This window comes from Scardinius erythrophthalmus, assembly GCF_964197995.2.
Source record: "Scardinius erythrophthalmus genome assembly, chromosome: 18".
Taxonomy (NCBI): Eukaryota; Metazoa; Chordata; class Actinopteri; order Cypriniformes; family Leuciscidae; genus Scardinius; species Scardinius erythrophthalmus.
The window spans coordinates 12,588,296-12,601,313 of NC_138238.1; the positions used below are offsets into that span (position 1 = coordinate 12,588,296).

Genomic DNA, 13,018 nt, shown 5'->3' on the forward strand with positions numbered 1-13,018 from the left:
ACATTAGAAATGTTCACTTTTGATCCTTTTGAATGAAAGTATTATATTATTAAATCTTACGGACCTCTTTTGAACGATATTAATATACAATGTGTTACAAAGTTTTTGCATTTTAAGCCTTTTTTACATTGCATTAAAAGTAATAAGAATATTATAAACAATATTACAGTAACGGTAAATTACGATTACAGTAACGATATTACAATTACGGTAAAGTTGTAGCAACCACCATTGCTCTACTGTCCAGCACTTCTACATCCAGTCCAGTAGGTGGAGCAACAACAACCCCAGACATAAAACATTGAACACTAAACACTGTCAGGCACAACATAGCAATCAATCAGAACAATTAATTAACAGTCATGCAGCATTACCAGCTCAATGAATGTACACAGCACTCGAAAACACAATGGCCCTCATTTATCAAAAGTGCGTACACCAAATTTCCAGCGTACACCTGGCGTACACCCAAAACCACGGTGACTTTGAGATTTATCAATATGGACGTTGGCGTACGGCACGCTCAAATCCTACGCCAGCTCAGGAGGTGGTGTACGCACGTTTTGAGTGCGGGAATGCGCAGAAAAACAATTCCTAACACCACAAAACGCATTGACATACTAAAAGATATAATATATTATGACCCACTGTAAAAAACAACAACAACATAGTAATTATAAACTTCAGTGTTTATTTTTGTGCAACATGGACTAAAATGTTTAATTTGTGTGAATTTACCAAAGCATTTGAATTGTAGGCATATGTATTCCTTCAGTTGCGAGCCTGTGCGCTTTACCTGACGATTCAAGCCTTGTTTATACTTTCGCCTGGCTCCGCAGCGCGAGTCTCCGCAGAAGGCGCGCGCACCTCCCCAAACGGACGAGGCGTTTATACTCGACGCGCTCGCCGTTGTACTATTCTTTGAAACGATGGTTAGGCCAGGGTTAGGGCCGGCAGGTGTGCACGGACTGGGTTTAGTAATGAAAGGCCCAAAAAAATAATTCAGACTGACAAAATAATAAAAATGCCATTCTTCTTATTTTAAACAATAATAATAATAATAATACAAATAATAATAATAACGACATTCTTCTTCTAAATAACAATAAGCGTCATTAATAGTAAATATTATAATAAAAAATAATAATAAAAATCTAGAAATCAATTTTGTTTCTTTCCACTTCCCTGGTTTCACTTTCTCTTTCTCAAAGAAGTTTCTCTTCTTTGCCGTCTTCCGTGTGTCCATGGCGTAAAATGAGGGCGTGGGGGGAGCGGAGACTTGAATATTTAGGGGCGTGTTATTCTACTGACGATCGATTTCAGCCGCGGCATTTATCAAGGGCAGGTATTGCGTACACCAGAATTTCAAACGTATGCACAGCTTCATAAATCAGGCGATGAGAAGAGTGTAAGCATAATCTTACGCCAATATATACGCCCGTTTCTACGCAAGATTGATAAATGAGGGCCAATGAGCTCATGGAGGAAACTTCACCCATGGGGTCACTTTTGGACAGTGTTGCTTCAAAATAAATCTGTGGTTTATAGAGTGTACATTCAATATCACAATAATATAATTTTATATATTATTATATTTTATATATTATATCGTATTTTTGTACTGCCAACTACTTTGTCCTTAGAATTTTCTCCAAGTTCTCTTTGGAGAAAATTCAAATACATCAAGTATGTACAGTAAATAGCTGTTTCTCTGTTAAATTAAGCTTGTTTTGCTATCTAATGAGCTGGATTAGTTTGTGTGTTTAGTCATCCTGAGCTGAACTGATGGAGGGAAAGGCTTAGCTGACGAACTGGTTGGGGGTTTTAAATGGATGTTGGGGTGTTGGTGGATGGCTATGATATTGTACTTGTGTGCGTTTGAATTGGAGTGGATGAATCTGACCTACTTTCTCCTGTGCTAGCTCTGCATTGCTGTGTCTCACTCGCTCTCTCTCACCGCTCCACCCCCACTGCCCTTGTGTCTTACATTCTTTCACTCTCTGCGTTCCAACCAGCCAGAGATGGGATAATGGGAGGATGCTTCGTTGGCTCATGTCTGTGTGACTCTCACCTGCTCTGCATCTAATGTCTCCACAGCCATTTTACCTCACATCCTATTTCTTTACCGTCCTCTCATTTTTTCTCCAATCACTAATTGAACCTAACCAAATGCTTATACATTTACGTTTGTGTAGCTGTCTTTACCACCACTACCATAATTACAGTTTCTGTCTTTGTAATTGCTACTATTATTTTTACTATTACTTTTACAATTACATATGCTATTTCTAAAGCTGTTATTATGACTATTTTGCTTTTGTTACTGCTACAATACTCATTATTACAGTTATTAGTGTTATTTTTTGGCTTTTCTATATGTATATAGTGTACATTATAGTGTAGTGTAGTCCATCATTTTAAAAATTAAACTTATTTAAGTTATATGAATTTATATTTGAATTCTACTTGATTTAATTGAATTGAATGAAATTAGAATTTCATTTTACTTCCTGTTTGCTTCCTAAATTGAAATACAGGAATTAAATTTAATTTAAAAGCACACACAATTGCTATATTTAGCCGTACTAGTCTTTTTTTAGGTGATGTTAGAAGGAGGTACATTTTCATTCTAGAGAACGTTTGATTGGATGAAAATCAGTGTAGTGCAGGATGAGTCATCAATACTTTGGTCGAGTTTTCCAAGAGGAAAAGGAGTAAATTTTAAATTTGTATATCTGCTAATTAATGGGTATATTTGCTTGTTCATTTTGTAATTTTTGCTTTTATTCAGCAAGGATGCATTAAATTGATCAAAAGTGACAGTAAAGACATCAATAATGTTACTTTTCTGTTTTAAATAAATGTTGTTCCTTTGAACATTCTATTCATCAAAAAGTCCTAAAAAATTGTATCACGGTTTCCACAAAAATAAATAAATAAACAAATTAAAAATTAAGCAGCACAGTTAATAATAGCTAATAAATGTTTCCTTTCTACCACCAAATATTAGAATGATTTCTGAAGGATCATGTGACTGAAGTAATGGCTGCGGAAAAGTTTGCAATCACAAGAATAAATCATTTTAAAATTTACTTTTTACTATTCTTTTTTATTAAATTAAATATATGCAGCCTTGGTGCACTTCAAAAACTTTTAAAAAATCTTTCTGACCCCAGAATTTTTAACGGTAGGGTATATGCTAGAAATACATTAGTCAAAGAAAAAGCCTTTTAAGTCAATAGGAAAAACAGTCGATCTCTCTTCTGTCCAGTCAACCTCTTTCTGTCATTCATTTTGCTGATATCAAGCTTGGTTTTGGAGAATGGTTTGGAGTTTGCAAAATACCTGAAATCACTCATAGCACCTTCATCCTCACTCAACCTCTCAGTTCCTCGGTCTATCCTCTCTTTCTTCATATCTCTATCATCTCTTATTAACTAACCTCTTTCACTTGTCACCTACACTGACCCTCTTGCAGTGATCCTCTACTGAGGCTCTACTTTGATGTTCAGAAGCTGATGAATGACAGTAAGGAGCTTTATGGCTATATAGACATTATCTGGACGTTTGGTAAGTCATGCTTGGATCAAGCAACAGCCTCTTGCTGCAAATGAAGTGCTAAGCTGTCCTTGCTTCCCGCCACGCTCTGGGAAATCTGCATTAACACTATTGATTTCCTGCTATTAGGCCTTAATATCATGATATTAGCTTGTTGGGTTTTAAAAAGTGTCTCCCATTACCAGTCAGGAAGGATTATTTTTATATGACTTTGAGTGACCAGATATTTACCCAGGGTATTGTCCCAAAAAATGTCTTGTTGATTATACAGCTCCCATGGGGATTCTTTTAGGAAGTTCCTCAGTAGCCAGAAGGGAATATAACAATGGGTGGTGTTTGTATAAAGTGTGCTGATTTTCATGGGGCATCTGTCCTATTGTAGTTTGACCATTGAGGAACAGATTGTCTACTGTGAATCAGTGAATGGCTTTCCTCAACCTTAGCAGCAAAAGGGAGAGAAGTCTGGAAGATGTTAAAATGATGAGGTCCATACTGCACCCTACACACCTGCTGTTCATCAGATTTAATTCTATTGATTCTAAACCTTCAGCACAGGTAATCTCGGGTCCACTATGATCTCTGTGAACTCTCAACAGGAAGTGTATCTGCACACTATCAGCAAATTTACCGCCAAATATTACTGATTCATATCAACACCTGCTGTCTGTTACTTCAGTTGCTGATTACTGGAACACAACGGTCTGTCTTTAGTCAGTGAGCAAATCTGCAGGTGTCTGTTAAGCTTGAAATCTTGCTGATATTTTAAAAGCTGTTTTAACCAGTCAAAAATAGACTAGGCACCTATCTTTAGCGAAGCAGTGTGGAGAGCCACTTCTGGGACGCTTCTGAAACGTGGCGTGTCGAGGATGGTATAAACACGAGCATTCAGATCCGGTGGACATGTAGGAGCCGTGATGCGCCACAGACTTTTGCAGTGTAAATAAGGGGTTAGATGTTACCACATGAAGCACATTTTTAGCTTACCTGACACATTTTTCCAGTTTTCCCTGTAGGGCTGGCCTCTTTGCCGTCCATTATTTCCTCCCTGTCCTATTCTTTTGCTCTCTCATTTTTACTTGCTCATCCTTCTATCTCTTTTCCCCTCCTCACTCTTATTTGCCTCTTTTGAATTCATGCCTGCTGTTCTCTGAGAAGAGCCCCAGCTTTGATCAATATTTCTTCTTGCTAAGCCTTTTCTCCCTGTTCTTCTAAATGACCTACTTTGTAATCTCCTCCTTAACAGCTTAAAATTGTGAAAAAGAGCAGAGGCAACGAAGCCCTGCCACTGATCTGATACATATTAGAAGCTAAAGCTCCTGCTTGTGTTTGATAAATAGTAGTTTTAGAGGGCAGGCTTTACTGCACAGAGAGATTTGAGGAAGCTGAATTATTATTTTCTACAGTAATCTATCTACTTGACTTATTCATCATATGTGCTGGCGCTTCAATGAACGTCATGCTCCTTTTGGTAGATTTCACACATTGAAAATCAACTAAATGCCAATGAAAATTAAATGTAGCAAAGCTTAATTGTTCATTAATAAATCAACGAGGTATAATTTGACTAATTTTATTCCATGTTTTTTTATTTTTATTTAAGGATCATGGTGAAAAAAACATTTACACTATCACAAGATGTGCTCTCTGTTCTTATCCTTAGGACAAGGTTTAATAATAGCAACCACAAAAAGGTGCTTCCAGTCTAAGTGTGTGTGTGTGTGAGGAAGGCAGATAGTCTGATTACTGGAGTGGGGCGGTATGAAGTGAAGGATGCTGCAGTGCTGCCTCTCTTCTCTCAAGTGCACAGCAAGCATAATACTTTTTAGCTTCTTTTTTTTCTTTTTTTTTGAGGATGTGAAGACGGATTAGCCCAAGGGCATATCTGCTATTTTTGTAGGTGGGGCGTGACTATGTTGCAGACACGCATTCATTCTTCTCTCCTCCCATTTCCCCTCTTTCCTCGACCCACAAAATATACTAGAGCCAAAATTGCTTTGCAGATAAATACAGATGCAGAATAGTGATCGTAAGAGACCGTTTTACACCTTTCTGAACCTCAGTTGCATCTGCTGTTGTGGCAGTAGAATAGAAATTGTCAGTAAGGGCTCTTTTACATGAAGAAAATCCTCTTTTTTGGCCTGCTAACCTCATGGACACTGAGAGAGAAAATATTTATTTCAATTTTATTGCTCGATAGGATCCATGTTTATAACAAGTACATATAAAACAAAAGCATTACATTTCAATGATGGTCATTTTATTATAAAGTGGTCCAAAAGTATTTGGAGACACTGTCACACTTTAAACTTGATGAATTTTGTTGCATTAAATAAAATAGGGTTTCCCATTGTAAAAACAATATAAAAACGAATATAAATCATTTTAAAACCTCGACTCGATACGGCTCGTGCGCACAGAAAGCCGCTTCAAACAATGTTGAATGGACAAAAACACACAAAATTATAAAATGCCCATTTTGTCGAGTATCCTCGCAAGCACAGTTAAATTAGTTAAATGAAGTCTTAAATGTATGTAAATGTACAGAAAATAAATGTATGAAAAAATAGGATGTGCGTCAGATCCGCATCTTGTGCATCGTGACAGCAGCCTATTAAACTCACTGCTGTTATGTATGTGATTAACGTTAATCAAAGAACAAAAGACAGAGAAAACCACTCATTGCTCTTGAATAATGTTTGTAGCTTTAAGAAGGATTAATATATATTTAATTTATAATTGATGCAGTGAAGAGTTTGATAACTTTATTTAATTTACAGGTATGTTGGGTATCCTACCTGTTAGACCTACCTAAAAATCTTAAAGCACTGTTTACAAGGTTACATGGGTCAAAAACAATGAAAACGATATTTTTTTTTTGCATTTTGACAGGGCAAGTTAAAAATCGGACTTGGCCAGTAGAAAAAAAATTGCTCATATATATTGAAGGGCACAGGTAAATGTGGAATTTATTATAATGGATTTATGTGAGGATTGTTTTAAGTTCACTCAAATTAAAAGTTGTTATATTATTAAAAGCCTAAGAAATGTTCAAAATGATAGCTTTCAATTATACTGTAATGCTGAATGACTATAATTAATGGCTAAATTTGAGGGGGAAAAAATCAGTTTCATAGAGACATCAGTAGCGGTTTTGGTGATGCCATCTTTCATAAAAAGAAATATAGGCTACTGTCTTTATATAGTTGCTAAATTAATTTGAAGATTAAATGTAAAATTATTACAATATAAAAAAATGTTTGGTTTTATCATTCGCGATTAATTGCAGTAAAAATGTGCGATTTAATTAGTTTTTTTTTTTTTAATTGATTGAGAGCACTAACACACACACACACACACACACACACACACACACACACACACACACACACACACACACACACACACACACACACACACACACACACACACACACACATGCATAGTGTGTGATTTTAGTGTCAAAAGTACTTTTGTTGGTTTCATTTGAAATTTCCCCTAACTGAAGAATCCCAGAATAACGTGCAAAAGTGTAGAGATATATACGGACACAGTCATGATGCTGTCTGGCACTAGACAAATGGGCTTGAGTTGTATTTACCAGTTACCTCTGCATCTCCTGAGTGCTCACTTCCCCTCCCCCTCCCCCTTTTACCTTCCCTTAATACTCCTTCTATTCTGGGTAGCAGAGCAGGCCTCAAAGGTGGTGAGTCAGTTGGCGTGAAGGGCACAGGCACAGGGGAGAGGAGGGCTGGAAAGAATTGATTTTCCAGTGGGCCATGCAGAGCCGTCTGCTCGACCAGCACTGTGTGAGAGATACCGGCTCACAGAGAGACTCAGTATGGGGAAATCTACAGTCTTCATGCCGTTCCCTGCTGCTACAATCAAAACTCAACTAAACCCCAAGCAATTCGACTAACCTTTCATTCCTGCCTCAACAGGAAGCTGAAGGGATTGTACTTTATACCTAATACAATGAGTAAATACAGAGTTTGCACACCCTTGAATAAGATTGTGAATGATAGGAGAGATTGATGCTGGTTGACTGGAGCAGCCTTACCAAATGATGGGGTTCATTGGGTTGCCATAGAAACATCTGGCGGAGCAACCTGCTGGTACAGTAACTTATGGAGAGTTTATCATCTGCAGGATTTCTTACATAAGCTGCCTGGTAAAGGTCACTCTTCTGAATCAGACTTCTAATTTAGAAGATGTTGGTTCTACAATAATAAACACAAAGATAAAACCTTCATATTGTTAAAGAATTCTTCATGCGAGTTTATTTAAGGAATATTGTGGGTTTGGTTGGTAAGCTCCGTGTTTGATAGAATTTGTGACATTTATTAAGTTAAACACCTACACTAAAAGTAAATGTCTTAACAGATTTGTTGTTATGTGCCGTTTATATTTTTTCTAAAAGCATTTACTGTACTTTAATTCTTATGTTAAATGTGTAAAAAAAAAGGTTAGTAAACTATTGTTTCCACTAAAATCATGTTAACACACATAATGTTTATGTTCTGTGGCTATACTATTGAAACAGTGTGTATTTTAACATTTACGGATTGGCCTTATTCACTTCCATTGTAATTACCTCACTGGAACCCAGATTTTTGCTTTGTTTAAATAAAACAAGTTGAAAAACGAGTGGAAATTCTATATATATAAATGGAGCTAATGGGTTTTCTAGGTGTAGCGAGGCTTTTAGTGGTTAGATCTATTGACTTCAAATGCAGAGTGTGTGTGTTACAGTCGAACTTTTAGTTTTCCATTCACCGTTCTCTAAAAACTCAGCCACTCTCGCTCTCAACCAATTACTCTTGTGCTTCATTGATCCCCTAAGCGAGACAGTCTGGTGTAAAATGCCCATCCACCCAGAAACAGCCAACCAGATGAGACAAGCACACAGAGCTCTGTGGACCCAAACACAAACAAGAACATATGGAGTATTGCAATGACTCTCTCTCTCTCTCTCTCTCTCTCTCTGTTTCTAGTGAGAAGAGGAAGCTACAGGTGAACATCCTCAGCCCCATTCACTGCAGTATGAATGGGAGGAAGTGCACTGTCATTGTGGAAACCAAGATCAACCAATCACAGCCAGACTTCACCAAGAGCCGATCGGGATACATTCTCTCAGTGCCAGGCAACTAGAGGGCCGGGGATCCCAGACGATCCCTTTAACAGGACATTGACAGCAGGGTATCTATTTTGTGCTAGTCAAAACTTTTGAGTTGAACCTCAGAAATGAAGCCATACCAAATTTCCCTGAAGACAGGCAAGGCAGAATATTTAATTTAATTAATCCTTAAATTCCAAACTTCAGTTTAGACAAGGAAGGTAGTGAGATAGACCCTCGGAGATGATTTACTAGACCCAGCTCTGTGTATTTATTAAACATTACAACCAAATGATGGGTAATCATAAATGTAATATTTATGAGGAACAGGATACGAAGGGTTTTAAAAGTATCTTGCTTGTGTTTTGAGGTTTTTCCTTGAAAGGGAATATGTTGGTTTTTGATCATTGCCTCTTGCAGGATGAAGAACAGCTCTGCTTGTGTCTCGACGTATTGCACAGATCATAAGCAGTCCTGTGGTTGCTGCTGAATTTGATCAGATGTTCTTGAGCGGGATGTGTTGATCATATCCTTAAACTCATCAGCTGCTCTTAGAGGAGCGTTAAACTTTCTCGTAATTTAAACCATTCTATTTTTCTGCATATAGCTGGTCATTTATAGCACGTTGTATACGGATACTGTCATATTTGATATAGCTTATGTAATGTACTGTATGCACTATATATATAATGTAGGTAGGCGGAGAACTGTCATTTATTCACATATTTCACATCTCTTGGAGTAGAATCAGATAGGGCGGCACAGAGCAGGAAGTGATGGCGACTGTTATTTTCAATTGCCATTTTATGAAATAATAGACCCTGCTGCCAATAGTGGTCCCTTTAGTCATCCACTCACCCTCACTGGTTTATAGCAAAAAAAAAAAGTAATTTCTGTACTGATAAAGCCATTCAAAATTTTGTTTACAAAGACTGAATTCATAGTAGTCGCCATTTTACATGAGCCAAAAATGCATTTGTCACCAAAAAACACAAGATAATAAAAATCCTCCAAACTCTTAAGTCATCATTTTTGAAGAACAGGCAACCAGTTGTTCAATTAGGTTCCATTTTTAGTTCAATATTTTGTCAACATTGAATAACGCAGCAAACAGCAAGCTCTGATATTACGAATTTGCACATTATAAATGTGTTCAAATAAGAGAGAAAGAGAGCAGTATTGATTTATAGAACAAAATCAACAGAGTTCTGAGTGGAAACTCCCAAGATGTCTGACCCAGTTTGAAGCTTTCGCAACTGACAAAGAAAGTGCCAAACTAAAAACTGACTGCTGTTCTTCATTTCTAAGCAGGTGTTTGCATACATTTGTTTTCCCATAATTGTTTTATTGTTTTGTTCATGGCTAGTAGCTAGAGATCTTTTTTTATCAGTTAATTAGGATCGTTTCTCGTGGCCAAAAATGTCACTAAGCTTCTATCAGCAGTGTCAGGGATGTTCCACTGCATGTGATTAAAATTGGGTAAAGTGGATTCGATGGCGAGTTTTGTGTGAGCCGTCGAAGATAGAATATCTCTTTGAGCAAGTGATCGGCCGGTCTGCATGTGAATGATGATCACATAATCTCCATTTTGCTTTATTGCTCATGTCTGCTTCAAACAGGTGCTTCCTTTAAAATGCTTTTGCATTGGAAGGAATATTTATGTTTTGTCCCTCTCTCTCTACACTCTCTCATCCTCTTCCTCAGTCCCTGTTCACTCTCTTGACTATTAGCCTGGATTGGTAAAGTGTGTCAGTAAAAGCATGAACACACTGTCGGACAACCCCGTTTCTTACCTCAATAGTTAAAAGCTAGGAGATAAATGGACTAACATCATTTTCTAAAAGTTTTAAAGGTCTATTTTTCTTGAATCAAACACTAAATCTGAAACGTACTGACAATGTGTAAATTATCTTTTACCTTGATAATAGGCGTTATATGATTGTTCATTTGCATACAATCCAGCCTATTTTGTGCTTTGTTCTGGCAGTGATAGACATACAATAGCCTATATGACCATTTTATAATATATAATAATTTCTTTTCTTCTTGTCATGATCCCCAGTGATTCCAAGTGCCGAATAATTTCAGTTCCCAGATTTTTTATGTTCTTTGTTGTAATTTTACCTATTAGCCTGATCTGATCAAATGATGTGCCTAATTTTTATATTTCTCTTATTTAATTAATATATTTTAAAATGTTTTAAAATGTTGGAATGCTTGGACCAAATCAAAAAGGGAATCCAGTTTATAGTGTTTGTTTAAAAATAGCTTTTCATATGTATATTAATGCAATAATTAACCATTAGTAATTTACGGAAATGAATATTATTATATGGAAACCAAACAAGTAAGCTTTAAAAACTAATTATAATGCATAGAAATCTTAGAACTGATTTATCATAAGTTTGTTTTTTTTAATCAAGTAAACGCTGTACCAAATATCTGCTCGTGAAAATAAACATGCCCTTGAAGTGTCTACTCCGAGGCTTTTGCTCCATCACACTGATATATTGTCATTATTTCATTGATTTGCCGCACATGGCTATAAATCCAGGGAGAGCAGCTGTTTGCCGCTGGGAAGTTGATGACGACAATTGAACCTGTCAATCTTTTCGGCTGTGGGCGTGGCTATAGCACATCCATTGACAGCAATCACACTACGTGGGTATTTTAATAATAGTTCTTAAGTTCATGATGGAGATCTAACATGTGTATGAATGATCTTTATTACTGTTCTGAATACAAATCACCATGAAATTAAAATTGACAATCTGTCACGTTTAAATCAAGAAACATAAACGAGGACTCAAATGCAGATGAAAAAAAGGTAAGATTTTAATTAACAAACCAAACAAAAGTACAAAGAATAAACAAAACTCCCACGTGGGGGAAAACACTAGAACAAATACTAAACAGGTTTAAACACTAAGAACAAAACACAAGAACATAAGACAACGTAACAGCACAAGACTACAGACACAAGGAGACTAAATAGGGGAGCAAACAAAGGAGGGTAACGAACACAACAGGTGGGACAAATTAACCAATAACTAGATAACAAGATGGGAGGGGCTAGACAATGGACACGAGCACATGGCTCAAAACAACAAAACACCCAAGTGCAAAACAAGACAGGACAAGCTTGTGACATAACCCCCTCCTAAAGGAGCGGCTACCAGACGCTTCACTAGGACAGGAGGGACGGACCAAGGCGGGACGGGAGGGACGGACCAGGGCGGGACTGGAGGGACAGACCAGGGCGGGACGGGAGGGACAGACCAGGGCGGGACGGGAGGGACAGACCAGGGCGGGACGGGAGGGACAGACCAGGGCGGGACGGGAGGGACAGACCAGGGCGGGACGGGAGGGACAGACCAGGGCGGGACGGGAGGGACAGACCAGGGCGGGACGGGAGGGACAGACCAGGGTAGAGACAGTCCAACGGACAGCCAGGGCGGAGACGACAGTCCAACGGGCGGCCAGGGCGGAGACGACAGTTCATCGGGTGGCCTGGACAGAGGAGACGACCCCTCGGGCGGCCAGGGCGGCGGCGACCCCTCGGGCGGTGTAACTGGCACCAACGGCTCAGGCACTGGAACTGGCACCAACGGCTCAGGCACTGGAACTGGCACCAACGGCTCCGGCTCTGGAACTGGCACCAACGGCTCCGGCTCTGGAACTGGCACCAACGGCTCCGGCTCTGGAACTGGCACCAACGGCTCAGGCACTGAAACTGGCACCAACGGCTCAGGCACTGGAACTGGCACCAACGGCTCAGGCACTGGAACTGGCACCAACGGCTCCGGCTCTGGAACTGGCACCAACGGCTCCGGCTCTGGAACTGGCACCAACGGCTCCGGCTCTGGAACTGGAACTGGCACCAACGGCTCAGGCACTGGAACTGGCACCAACGGCTCAGGCACTGGAACTGGCACCAACGGCTCCGGCTCTGGAACTGGAACTGGCACCAACGGCTCCGGCTCTGGAACTGGCACCAACGGCTCCGGCTCTGGAACTGGAACTGGCACCAACGGCTCAGGCACTGGAACTGGCACCACCGGCTCAGGAACAGACACGGGCTCCGGCTCAGGAACAGACACGGGCTCCGGCTCCAGCTCAGGAACAGACACGGGCTCCGGCACCTCCGGCTCAGGAACAGGCACGGGCTCCGGCACCACCGGCTCAGGAACAGACACGGGCTCCGGCTCAGGAACAGACACGGGCTCCGGCTCAGGAACAGACACGGGCTCCGGCTCAGGAACAGACACGGGCTCCGGCTCAGGAACAGACACGGGCTCCGGCTCAGGAACAGACACGGGCTCCGGCTCAGGAACAGACACGGGCTCC

General features: G+C 39.6%; 1 protein-coding gene across 1 annotated transcript in view; it reads left to right on the forward strand.

The window, feature by feature from the left end:
* Positions 1-11,170, forward strand: part of myo1d (myosin 1D) — a 69,894-nt gene extending 58,724 nt beyond the window's left edge. Inside the window, exon 22 of the mRNA XM_081392279.1 lies at positions 8,550-11,170. Within this exon, the coding sequence (XP_081248405.1) occupies positions 8,550-8,706 (157 nt within the window). The 3' untranslated portion in view covers positions 8,707-11,170. The remainder of the gene's footprint in view (positions 1-8,549) is intronic.
* Positions 11,171-13,018: the final 1,848 nt, after the last annotated feature.